Raw genomic sequence first — 14,189 nt, 5'->3', positions numbered from 1 at the left:
CGCAGGACTAGAGACAGGAACTCTTGATTTCTAGCGCTAGCTGATTCTCGCATCACTTGTAAAATGAAGATGAGAATTAAACCGTTCAAGATGAAAAGCACTATAAGTAACTGGGAAGAATCAAGTGAAGATGATGAAAGCACTCAAATTCAAACAGCCCCCTATCTGCCACACCTCAAAATAATATGTCACTCCTGGAAAATGCATTAAGAATTTCACAACTAATATGCATTTAGATGTACACCTCTACCCCAATATAACACTGTCCTCGGGAGCCAAAAAATCTTATCACGTTATAGGTGAAACTGCGTTATATCGAACTTGCTTTGATCCGCTGGAGTGCGCAGCCCGTCCCCCTGGAGTGCTGCTTTACCACATTATATCTGAATTCGTGTTATATCGGGTCGCGTTATATTGGGGTAGAGGTGTAGATGCAGGTACTTAGTTTTATTCCCCCTAAGTAGCCTGTTGCCTTTGTTTTGTACACATGCTTAGTTTCAAGGATGATACAAGAATATTTTTTTTTTGTAAAACTGCACTAAACATTTTAAATTTTACCTGAATGACAGTATTCTACTTTCCCTACAAGCCTATCGAAAAATACCACCTTTTTGTTTTAGCGAGTATGAATTAATTTCTATCTTGGTACAGTGCAAGGGGAAGGGACAAATTAGTAATTTGTTTTCTTTTTGATGATACAGAGTTGGCACAATAAAAACAGTAAGCAATACTTAAGTGTTTGAAATGATAAATGAATACATTTGATCTATGGAAGCATTTCACTGAATACATACACAGGAATTCTACAGCACTTAAAAGTTGACTGGTTTGGTCCAAAATTGAAACTGAGCATCCAACGTTGCAGCCATCTGTCTTTGCACAATTACCACTGACTTGAACAGGAGTTATCTCCATGGAAAACTGTAGGATCAAGCCCTCAGTTAATGTATAATGCTCTATTAATCAATACTTCTCTTCTTTCTTTATGAGAATCTTTATCTTCTTTCTAAACCTATCCATTCACTGTTTCTTTCTCAGATAATGCTGAGAGACAAGGTGAGAGAGGCAATGTATTTTACTAGACCAATTTCCATTGGTGAGAGAGACAAGCTTTCGCACCAAGCTTTCGCACTACACAGGACTCTTCTTCAGGTCTGGGAAAACATACTCAGAGTGTCACAGCTAAATACACAGACAAACAGATAGGTTAGCATAAGTAATTAGCACATAGTATAAAGGACCATTCAAGTTGAAGTGGCCCATTAACACCCCTGCAGTTGCTTGCATCCGAAGAAGTGGGTATTCACCCACGAAAGCTCATGCTGCAAAACGTCTGTTAGTCTATAAGGTGCCACAGGATTCTTTGCTGCTTCTACAGAACCAGACTAACACGGCTACCCCTCTGATACAAGACAAAAAGGAGAATTAGTGGGTTATAGATCACAGCATTTTATTTCTGTATTGAAGTAGGTTCTCTTGGGATGTTAGGTGGCCCATTGTACAATGCAATCTACTTCTTTGGTGAAGTGTCCTTGTTTTGTGAAGACTGTTTTGAGTGTGCTAAGGTGTATATCCTGGACTTTCTCCTCTGAGCATATTCTGTGGTATCTGAGTGTCTGGCTGTAGATAACAGATTTCTTTATATATTTTGGGTGGTTAGTGCATATATGAAGGTAGGTGTGATGATCCATGGGTTTCTTGTATATGGTTGTCTGTAGGGTTCCAATGCTGAAGCTGACTGTGGTGTCCAGGAAGTTGATGCTGCTGTGGGAGTGTTCCAGAGAGAGTTTAATGGATAGATGGTGGTGGGACTCTATTAAATAAAACCCCCTTTGACTGCACAACCCTAGTTGTCACCTACCATCCCACAATGGAACCCATATGGGGTATCAAACAACAACTACAACTCATACTCATTAGTGACCCCATCCCAAAAGAAATATTTCCAGAATCCCTTCTTCTGGCCTTCAAACAACCTTTCATCCTTTCCGATGTCATCATCAGAAGTAAGCTCCCCACAGACCGAGGCACACCAACTCAGAGAGGCACCAGAGCCTGCCAGAACAGATACAAAACCTGCAGACATATCTCCATTGCTACAATGATCAAAACCCTCCACAATACACCTTTCAAGATCCGAGTCCTACCCATGCCTGTCATAACATATGGTCTACCTCATTCAGTGCACTACATGCCTAATGTGGGTGAAACCAGACAATCACTGTGCTCTCAAATGAAGACATAGGAAAGTGATACAAGACAAAAACACTATCACCTATGGGTGAACACTTTTCACAAAGCGATCACTCTATATCGAACACTCATTCTCAAAGGAACCCTGCACAAGACTTTCAAAAGACAAGCCTGGGAACTTAATTCATAACTTTTCTAGACACTAAAACTCAATCTTAATAAAGACACTGGATTTATGGCTTATTACAACAACCTGTAACCCACTAATTCCCCCCTTTTTATCCTATGACTACAGGGTTATAACAGGCCACTTTACCTTGAATAGTCCCTTAATAAGTGCTAACTACTTATGCTAAACTAGCTGTTCAACCTTACATTTAGCTGTGACACTCTGAGTACCTTTCCCAGACCTGAGGAAGAGCTCCGTGTGGCTCAAAATCTTGTCTCTCTCACCAACAGAGGTTGATCCAATAAAAGATATTACCTCACCCACCTTGTCTCTCTACTATCCTGCATCCAACACGGCTACAACAAGGGCTGGCTCCAGGCACCAGCGAAGCAAGCTCGTGCTTAGGGCGGCAGATTCTACAGGGCAGCATTCTGCCCAATCCTAGGGCAGCATGGTTTTTTTTTTTTTTTTTTTGGTTCGCCGCTCTGGCCACCCTATAAGGGCGGCGGCGTGGAGGAGAGGAGTGCCCTGTTGGGAGTGGGCTGGCCGCTCCGTGTGCCCTAGCCAGTGCCAGGTCTGCAGCAAGCCGGCAGCCCGTGCCCTTCTCTCCTCGCTGACCGGAGCGGCGCGGAGCCCACCCGGCAGGCAGCGCGGCGGCTGGGGCTGCGTGGTGAGCGCCCTGCTGAAGCCCTGACCGTCCCCCTTCTCTCTCTCCCCCCGCTCACTCCCCCTCCCCTCCGCTAGCCGGGGCACGTATGCAGCGCAGGGAGTCCACCAGCGCCCTGGCTCCCATTTCCCCCACTCCCCCGCTTTGCTGCTCCGGCTGCACTGCAGGTTCCCCCCACCCCTGCTTTGCCACTCTGGCCGTGCTGCAGGTTGTTGATTTTTTTTTTTTTTGCTTGGGGCAGGAAAAAAGCCAGAGCGGCCCTGGCTACAACAATATGTCAGATAATGCTGCACGGCTTACAACTTCTCTTTATTTTGGAGTGCTATGTCCCATACCATTCGAATTGTGCCTGCAGTATTAGAGATTAATTGACAGCTAAGTATTCGGTTCTATGAAAATCTTAATAGAAAGGAAAGGTTAAAAAGCATAGCGCAAGAGATACAAAAGGGCAAATAATTGTATGTTTACCTTTTTACAGGGGCATCTCCTGTCTGCTCATCCACATAATCTCTTTTCAGCTCCTCAGGAACATCACTGTCACTGTCATACTCTTGATAGGCACTCTTCTCCTGTTCATCAGATTCATACTATTAAAGAAACAAAACAACAGCTTTCACTTGGTTTTTAAAAAAAGAATATCCCTGAACATCCATTTAAAAAAAAAAATGAGTAGTGCTTTGTGACTTCTTTGCTTTTAGCTCTGCAACAATGCAACAGTGTTATCTGTACCTTGACTGAGTTTTCTGTACCCAGTGTATAATTAAAAATTGTCTACCTGGCTCATTAATAATACAGAGAACTTACAAATATAACAGATTGACAATGGACAAAAAAACAAAATCTTTAACTAGATTTTAAAACCTGCTTCTAATTCCAGATGTCCTGTAACAGTAAATATTTTAAATCACTTTTTCTCTTAATCACGGTTTTCCTCCTTGCCTCAATATTACCTATGTTATTCAGATATTTGACATAATTTATTATTGCTTTTTAGTCAATAATATGCTGCATAGTTTATATAAAATCTAAATTGGTCAACATATTGGCAATAGAAAATGCAGTGTAAAACTACTAGACTGAGTAAGAAAGTACCAAAACAGTAGGCGATTATGAAAACTTTTGCTTATTTTGTGTATCCCCGTTTAAAAAGTAATCTTTTCCATGGTGTGCATATGTTTCATAGACATTTTGAAAATATTAACAAAATATTTAATTGTTTTTAAAATCAGTTCTAGTACATTCAACAGGACACTTCCACTGCAGTATTTTTCAGTTTGTTGGACTGGTACATAGTGATGCTACACAGAGCCACTTTGACTTTGCACAATTATTACAAAAACTTGATTATTGCAGGAACACTGACATTTATCTGAATATTTCTCAGGATTACAATACAATATCATGCATTTTTTCTTCTAAAACTTTAAATGCATGTGAAGCAGCTTCTTCAAATCTGTGTACATCAAATCCATGAAAGTAATTAACATACATGGCACACAGTATACAAGGACAGTGATCCTATAACTTATTTTAACAGATACACCTTAGATAGCCCCAGAAAAAGAGTGTATACTATATTGTGCTCTCAAACCTGCCTAGGGAGGTTGTGGAATCTCCATCTCTGGAGATATTTAAGAGCAGGTTAGATAAATGTCTATCAGGGATGGTCTAGACAGTATTTGGTCCTGCCATGAGGGCAGAGGACTGGACTCGATGACCTCTCGAGGTCCCTTCCAGCCCTAGAATCTATGAAATATTCTTCAATTATGTAATTAGAAACAAAATCATAACAAATGCACAAGTGAACGTAGCTAAGGATTGCAACCTTAATTTTAGAGTTTCCTGACTTTTGCATGCTTAATTATGCAACCTGAACAATATCCTAATGTATTTTAATGTAAAATTTCCATACTTACTTTTTAAAGAAAAAATACATCCCTTATCTGGAATGTTTAGCTAGAAACCAATGCAGCACCTTGTCCCACGTTTACATTGAGGGAAAGCCTCATGCGGACACCTGCCTGCCTAATTCAATATGGACTCTGTAACCCTCGCCGTCAGAATAAACCCACTGTAAATTTCAGTATACAGCTAAATTAGCCAAGCACATATGGCTCAGAATATCATGTAGTCATGATTAAAGGGACATTATTAATGTGAACTATAATCAGATTTTTAAAAACTAAGTAAAAAGTAATTGTAGGCACTAAAGCTCTTCTAAAGCATCCTGTCATTTGTTTTTATAAGTCATATTTTACTATTTTGCAGAAAACCTCTTCCTCTGCTAACAGGCAAATGAAATACTGACACTTTATGGCCTGAAGGATAATTTTGTTTTCCTCAGACCCAGAAAATTTCAGCCTGGTAAACTGAAAGATTTGGAAAAAAATTATGAGTAATTTAGAACAGACAATTACAAAGGGAATATTCCAGCAGCCTTAACTATAACGGTCCCTAGAACACCAGCTATAATGTATTCAAACAGCTCAACATGTGAGCTCATGAAATAACATGTGCTTGAGACCATGCAGACAATAAAACACTATAACAAATGTTTATAAATTAGAAAAGCTATTTTAACTTTCCAGACTATTAGATTAGCAATTGAATTACTTAACTGGTAACTGCATACTACAAGCTGAGGCATAATCAATTAAGGGGGAACAAAAACAAAGTATTTCATTTGTGCAAATTTACTAAAGTTTTGCTATTTTTCTAGCTATTTTGCTATTTGCTATTTTGAACATTGCTAAATTAAGAAATTAGCAACTAAATCAGAGATTAATTAACCACTAACATTTGTCTGAAGTTAAATTAGTTGCCTCAAGTAGAGTTTGTAGAGGAAAAAAAACCTTTCTAAATGGAGATATTTTCAGAATCAAAGTAATTTTTAATCCTAATATGTTTAGTAAATTACTGTCAGTTGTTCCAAACAGAGGTGCATTAAGCTACTTCTTATGTAAGAAAATGAGGTTTCTCACTAGTCTACTATTTGTTAACACAGAAGAGAAAAACAGCCCAAGTTCTAGAGCAAAACCTGGTTCCCTGCAGAGCTACTACAACGGTGCTCCTGCAATCTCAAGATTCCAATACACGACTTGCTTCCTGCATGTCCCCTTACATGAATCCTCCTACCTCAGGGTTGGCTACGCCAAGACTTCTGCCTCAGCTTTGCCCCAACCCACACTGCTCTTTGCAAAGGGTCACAAAGACAGCTCTTAATGGAGCCATGCTGATTCCACTGAGGATAAGGATTCTAACAGCTGATAGGAGTTTCTGAAGAATTCGTCCCTGTGGATCAAACACTCTGGAAAGGGAAAACAATTCAGACACTCAATGCCCTGGGTGATTCAGAGGATGGAACCACCAGCACAACCAGGTTTTGCTAATATTCTTATAATATGTGCCAGTATTTCTTACATACGTGGGTTATCACTGAGGGCTTTTGTGGAAGCAAGAAATTTTAAAGCAGGGGAGGCCTTGGACATCAGGAGTGGAATTAGAAGTGGAGGGAGTAGCATAGAAGAGAGAATGAAGATATGACAGACAGTGAACAAATAGCTGTCCTGATTATTATTTCTAAAAGAGAACCTTGCCATACCACATTTTCAGATAATGGAAACCACGATTAATCAATGCAGATTATTTCAGGAAGAAACTAAGCCAAGGTGTGATTATTAGGAGATAAGAGGTTTTGAATTAATTAATTAATATAGAAGAATCATTAATATGAAGAATTAGTCACCTATTCAGAAATAATCTGCCTTGGCTCAATTAAAACCCAGTAACTAGGAGATCATTTATTGACTGTAAATGTTAAAAGTTCTGGTATACATTTAAGAGGATTCTTGTGTGTTAAATGTATTAATCCGGAAGGAAAAAAAAGAGGAGTGTTAATTTCCATTTCTTTAATAAAATAAGGGCATTTTAAAAATGATTTTTGCAGAGTAAAATCATATTACTCTTCATTAGGAAAGTTGAACAATGATACTGTTAAGCAGTAACAGTTGTTTATGGTTGCAATTTAAAGGGAAAACAAGCTTGTTTCTTAAAGTAAATAATAAATCATAACTGATAAACCATAGAATCGCAACTTCCCTGAAGAGTTCTTCTTAAAGTAATTTCCAACGAAGGTATAATCTGCTGCTCATAACAAATAATCTAAAGAACATGAGGGTTGGAGGGAGTTCTGGTATCCTGGTGGCTAGTAGTAATTACAATTTCACAAGTCTCCAGGTAATAGTCTCTAACAACTATGTTAAGATAGGTTAATTACCAATTAAAGTTACCTTTCATCTGAACAGACTACCAGTTTTACCTCTTCTGGATGGTAAAGACTATAGTTCATTTTTCACTAGATTAATACGCAGTCCTGCCGAACCACATCTTGGTAAATACACAAAAAGGTATCTCCTCCATTGTATTAAAATGAACTTTGTTAGAGGTTGTGGAGTTCCTTTGGATATCAAAAGCCACTCACTTTTGTCATTGCCCTTATATAAATCCATGGTACGCCCACATCTCGAATACTGTGTACAGATGTGGTCTCCTCACCTCAAAAAAGATATTCTAGCACTAGAAAAGGTTCAGAAAAGGGCAACTAAAATGATTAGGGGTTCAGAGAGGGTCCCATACGAGGAAAGATTAAAGAGGCTAGGACTCTTCAGCTTGGAAAAGAGAAAAAAAAGGTGGGACATGATAGAGGTATATAAAATCATGAGTGATGTTGAGAAAGTGGATAAGGAAAAGTTATTTACTTATTCCCATAATACAAGAACTAGGGGTCATCAAATGAAATTAATAGGCATAAGAACATAAGAAAGGCCGTACCGGGTCAGACCAAAGGTCCATCTAGCCCAGTATCTGTCTACCGACAGTGGCCAATGCCAGGTGCCCCTGAGGGAGTGAACCTAACAGGCAATGATCAAGTGATCTCTCTCCTGCCATCCATCTCCATCCTCTGACGAACAGAGGCTAGGGACACCATTCTTACCCATCCTGGCTAATAGCCACCATGAATTTATCCAGTCCCCTTTTAAACATTGTTATAGTCCTAGCCTTCACAACCTCCTCAGGTAAGGAGTTCCACAAGTTGACTGTGCGCTGCGTGAAGAAGAACTTCCTTTTATTTGTTTTAAACCTGCTGCCTATTAATTTCATTTGGTGACCAGGTTTAAAACAAATAAAAGGAAGTTCTTCTTCACGCAGCGCACAGTCAACTTGTGGAACTCCTTACCTGAGGAGGTTGTGAAGGCTAGGACTATAACAATGTTTAAAAGGGGACTGGATAAATTCATGGTGGCTAAGTCCATAAATGGCTATTAGCCAGGATGGGTAAGAATGGTGTCCCTAGCCTCTGTTCGTCAGAGGATGGAGATGGATGGCAGGAGAGAGATCACTTGATCATTGCCTGTTAGGTTCACTCCCTCTGGGGCACCTGGCATTGGCCACTGTCGGTAGACAGATACTGGGCTAGATGGACCTTTGGTCTGACCTGGTACGGCCTTTCTTATGTTCTTAATATTAATTTGCAATTTCTTACTTTTTTTTTTTTTTTAAACTTGAGTGGTTGTTAGTAACCTAAAATCCACACCTAGGCACCTATAACACATGAGTTGCTTTTTAGAAAGGTTCAGAGCACTCACAGGACATACTAATTTCAAAGGAAGCTATGGATGACACATATTAAGGTGATAACCATGGATGTAGATGCCTAATTTCAGGTACCCAAATTTGAAAATGTTGGCCACACTGACTACTGTGTAGTTAAACAGAAATCTTATTAAAAAATTCAGCAGACTGTTACTGCATTACAGATCATTTGACATAAATCTTGACTTGTTATACTTGTTATACTCCCCACAGACTGCTTTTACATTTTAGAAAACAGCAAACAAAATTGTGAAATGAAAGTGCAAAAACTGCCTGAAATAATTACAAACTTAAGTGCTAAAAGTGTTCCTTAAAAAAGATCAATGCAGAAACTGCAATATAACAAGACTGTATGGCTCTCCCTGCCCCACAGAAAGATATTTTCCCTTTTGCCTGAACCAATGTTTTTTCTTTAGAGCTGTATTATACAATATAAATCCTGATCTTTTTAAAATATCAGCTATGTCAGCTCTTTGTAATACTTTGTGGGGAATGGAGGAAGGCTAGTCAAGTGGATAAGGTACTGGACTGGGCCTTAGGGGAATATTTTTTTTTTTTTTTTTACACTAAGCTGTTCAGTTCCTGTTGTTCTTTAAGTGATTGCACATGTCCATTCCACTTCAAGTAGTGCATAGCCAGTGCTCCAGAGTTGGAGATTTTTCCTTTGGTGGTAACCATTGGGGTAGCGTGTGCACCCTCAGTCACCTCATATTGCTGCACAATGGTATAAAGGGCAGAGCCTCCCCAGACCTCCCTCCCTCGCCCGAGTTCCTTCTTACCTCCTGTGATTGGTAGTCTGAGTGCATTGGCTCGCTATTGCAAGTTTCTCCCTTTGCAGGGCAATTATCTTCCTCTCTGTGAATAGTTCATTTAGTGGTATTCATTAGTGTTAGATGAGCATAAGTCCAGAAGTGGGTTTCAGAGTCTACTTGAAAAACTGAAAAAATACTTGTCCAAACTTGGCATCATTTCTGGAATCTTAAGATACAGTATAATGAGTAGTAAAGGAATGTACTGATGACCAAGCTACAGCTCTACAAATGTCTGCTATAGTTACTTTAAGCCAAAAGAGCTGCAGAAACTGTTTGAGATCCTGTAGTGTGAGTACATTGGCAATGTCATAGCAGAGATGTGTGCAGGACAAAATCCAGGATGAAATCCTCTGCATGTAGACTGGAAGGCCTGTCTGCAACTGACAGAAGCAGCTAGGAAGACAATCTAAAACACTAGTCCTGTCCAATTAAAAAATCCAACACCCTTCTAACATCCTAAGCATGGAGCCTCTTCTCACCCTTATGAGAACTCTGATGGAACCAATCTATAGGGCTTTTTATTTCAGTTGGAACGGAGAAAATAGAAACGTTGAATAGAAATCAGGATTGGCAAAACTGTTTTGACCACAAGGAGAATCACTTCCACTTCAACAGGTGGAGTGTTTTGCACATTCCCCGAACACTCCACCTCTTGGAGGTGTTAACCATGGACTATCCAGGCTGTAAAATGGAGAATGCCTGGGTCAGGATATAGCATATGATTGGGGGTCCTGGGAGATCAAAAAAGTCCTGGTAGAGAAGCTCAGCAGACTGTCCAACCAATGCTAGAAGACAAAGCCAGAGCTGTAAGGATCATGTTCTCATGATCCAACTTCTGAACACCAGCAAGGAAAAGACTGAGATGGGAGTTTTGTATCACCAAAGGATGTATCGCCTCTTGACAAAGACTGATTTGGCCCATTATTCTCTGTTCATGTAGACCACCACAGTGTTGTCTGTGAAGACTTGTAGAGTGTTGCCCTTGATATGAGGGAGAAAAGCTCAAAAGACCAGATGAATAGCCAACAATTCCAGCACATTTATGTGGAGAGTCAAATCTTGGTAAAAACACAGATCTTCAGTTTGTAGGTTTCCTAGGCGAGCGCCCCAATTTAAAAAAATGGCCATAACTAGGAGTCAGTGTGCACAAGGGAGGTGTGAAGGAAACTCCCATACACATTGGCTGGATCCATTCACCAGACCAGAGAGGCTAGTACTCCTACAGGCATTCAAATCAGCATGTCCAATGGCTGACAATCCACTGAAATCCACGGGGAATCCACTGACTTTACCCAGCTTTGCAACTCTCGGACTCAAAGCCTGGCATGCCAAATCACACACAACAAAGAGGTCATGTGCCCTAGTAGTCTGAGGCAGTTTCTTACCATTCTAAGTGGATTTGAAGTCTATGTAAACATAACATTGTCTGGAATTTGGCTTGAGGTAGGAATGCCCTGGCTACTGTAGAACCCAGAATTGGCCTTATAAATTAAATTCTCTGATGAGCAGAGAAGATTGACTTGTCCTCGTTGGTCAAGAGACCCAGAATACTGAAGAGGGATTGGATCCTGGATAGACTGACTTCTACTTAGTGTTTGGATCAACCTTGTACCAGCCAGTCGTCTAAGTTAGGGTACACTTGCATCCCTGCTTTCTTTAAAAATACAGCTACCACCAACCATGCGTTTTGTAAGTACTCACAGGACAGGAGACAAGACAAAGGCCTAAACTTATAATTGGTGGTGTTGACCAGAAATCTTAGGAATCTCGTGCAGCTTCAATGGATAGCCATATAGAAATATGCATCCTTCAAGAGGAAGGCAGTGTACCAGTCTCCATGGAAGGGAATGATACAGTCTTTTCATATTTATTCAAATTTCACAGGTCTAGGATAGTTCTGGGACCTCCTTTCACCTTTAGAATGAGGAAGTATCATGAATAGAAACCCTTCCCCTTCAATGGAGAGGGGGAACCTCTTCTATAGCTCCCAAAAATCAAGACGAGACTGCAATTCTTGGAGATGAGAATCCTTGTGAGAATGGATCCTGAGGAATGACAGGGAACGGAACTGAAGGGTCGGAGAATGGAGGAAATAAACTGCAGGGTTCAAATAAACTACTTGTCCTCAGTACTTAGGACCCACTGAGCTGTAATAATATGGGACCAAGCACATAGGAAATGGGATAACATGTTGGGAAACAACAGGCCAGAGAGAAATGTTACATCACAAACTGGTATTCTATTCCCGACAAGACAGTCACTTACCAGCACAAATTTCTTGCAGCCAGTACAACACTTAAAACTCAGAGACCAAGGCATACCCTGGTACTGGGTGTCAGCATCCTGTGAATAAGAGGGCACCAACTCTGCAAGAAACAACACTTCACTACAATAATCTATCACCACTAACAAATACCACTAATTTAATTATTTATAGAAAGGAAGATAACTTCCCTGCAAAGGGAGAAACCTGCAGTAGCAAGCCAATGCACTCGACTACCGATTATGGGTGGTATGAAAGTGGGGGGAGGCAGCTCCACCCTTTATACTATCATTCAGAAGCACAAGGTGGCTGAGGGCGCACACCACACCGATGGATATCGCTAAGGGAAAAATCTCCAACTCTGGATGCTGAGTGCACACACCCCTGCAGTGGAATGCACACATGCAATCACTTGAAGAAGCTGGGTTCCATTTCTAACTTTGTTACAGATTTCCTATATTACTCTGGGAAAATCACTTGATCTACCCTGTGCCCCAGGTTCCCACCTGTAAAAAATGGGGACAGGACTTCCCTACCTCACAGGGGTGTTTCAAAGATAAACTCCATTAACAATTATGAGGCACTTAGATACTACAGTGATAAAGGCCATATAAGTGCCCAGACAGATAAATAGGTGTAATACACAGAGTAATTGAACATATTGATCTACTTGTTCAGCACAGTTCCTCACAGAATTTCCTTTCAACACAGAAGCAAACAGCTATCTAATTTCCAAGGTGCTAAGTTTCAGTGCTGTATGCAATAAGCAGTACATTCTATGGAAATGTAACAGTATTCTGTGTTGGGTACAAATATAGGAAGCCACTACCAAAGATCCTTCTGCAAAGCTAAGAAAATAAAATCTCTCTGCATAAGTGACTGTAAACTTTGGTTTGCATAGACACCAAGGATAAATTATATTAATTTGAAAAACACTAATTCTCCAAACTAATCTGAAGTTTCCATAATAATTAATACACATTTAAGGTTAATGCAACTGTTTACAATAAGAATGGCCTATGTTTATCACAAGAACAAAAACACATAAATCATGTCCAATGTATTCCATTCTTCCCCCACTGAACATTCTGTCCTGCTAGTGTCAAAGAAAGCCAAAATCAATTACAGCTCTTCAGCAGACACAGATTCAGTTTTATCATTTCATGACATATTTAGGTTTCACTGTAATGCAAAACACTTTATGCTGGCACACAAATATTAAAAATAGGACAACACAGCCAGCCTTGTAAGCTCACAGTAGTGTGTCACTCTACAAAACAGAACATAATTCAAAAGTAGAATATGGAAACCACAACATGGGCTACAGAAAGGCTGTCTTTGCTGCATATGTAACATATTAGCCTGCTGCTAATACATATGATCAAGACGCCCTCCAGTGACTGATTCCAGAAAAAATACAGCCAACTACAGCTGAACGGATGAAGAACTCCTTTAGCTCAACAGGTAGAGGCATGTGCTTTTTGATGCTTAAATTCCTGGAGATCAATCCCCAGTGAAGACCATGGAGTCTGTAACTAATTCTGGCTAAGGTATGTCACACATCTAAAGGGTGAGGTATTTATTTAATGGTGAGGACATGTTTATTCTTCATTCAGCATCAGCTTTGGATGGAACTGAATATCATATCATAATACTGCATGCTAGAAGCAAAAATAGGTAATTTTAATAGGATGGAATGCAGCGACCTCTAAAAACCTAATTGACAAGTGGCAAATTAAAAAATGATAAAACAAAAATACTTCTACACAGCAATTCGTCTGTCGAACTCATTGCCGCGTCATGTCACTGAGGCCAATTAGCAAAATTCAGAGGGAATAGATGATTATATGTTTAACAATATATTTCAGAGTTATAGCTAATGCTAAAATAATTAAAATGTTTTGGAGGGATATGAAAACCTCATGCTTCACGGCTTAAGCCAATCTCTAACTATATAAAAAGGTATGAAGAGATTTGGGGGGCGGGGGAGGGGGCAGAAAGAGTATCTCACACCTACTTTGAGGTTTCCTGAACTTTTCTATAAAGCATGTGGTGTCGGCTACTGTCAGAGAGACAGGATGGACCAGGGGTCTGATTTATTATGGCAATTCCTAGACAGCTTGCCAGAGATCTGAGAAGAAATGTTGTAGGAAGATCAATTTCTGTATTTTACTGAACACAGAAGCATGTTGTATGATTACTTTTTTTTTTATTTAGTCAAATTAGCTCATTCTTATAGTAGGAATTATTCACTCAGAAAATGTAAATGATTCTCCAGCCTGCTTTTTTAAACAATTCTACTTCTAACCCTTTTGGGGTATGTCTTCAATGCACAGTTAACCTGGGTCATTGGTAGGAGGATCCTACCAAATTCACAGCCATGAAAAAAAACGTGTCACAGAGCATGAAATCTGGTCTGCCCCATAAAATGTG

The 14,189-nt window shown here is 39.9% G+C and overlaps 1 protein-coding gene across 2 annotated transcripts in view; it reads right to left on the bottom strand.

The window, feature by feature from the left end:
* VPS50 (VPS50 subunit of EARP/GARPII complex) overlaps nt 1–14,189 on the bottom strand; it is a 165,142-nt gene that overhangs the window by 63,668 nt on the left and 87,285 nt on the right. For both annotated transcript variants that reach the window (XM_039524419.1, XM_039524420.1), the window contains exon 19: nt 3,498–3,616. In XM_039524419.1, coding sequence (XP_039380353.1) covers nt 3,498–3,616 — 119 coding nt within the window. The remainder of the gene's footprint in view (nt 1–3,497; nt 3,617–14,189) is intronic.

Source organism: Mauremys reevesii, linkage group 2 (assembly GCF_016161935.1).
Source record: "Mauremys reevesii isolate NIE-2019 linkage group 2, ASM1616193v1, whole genome shotgun sequence".
In the NCBI taxonomy this organism is placed as follows: Eukaryota; Metazoa; Chordata; order Testudines; family Geoemydidae; genus Mauremys; species Mauremys reevesii.
Note: the sequence above shows the minus strand (reverse complement) of the source record. Positions and strands in the feature narration are given on the sequence as shown.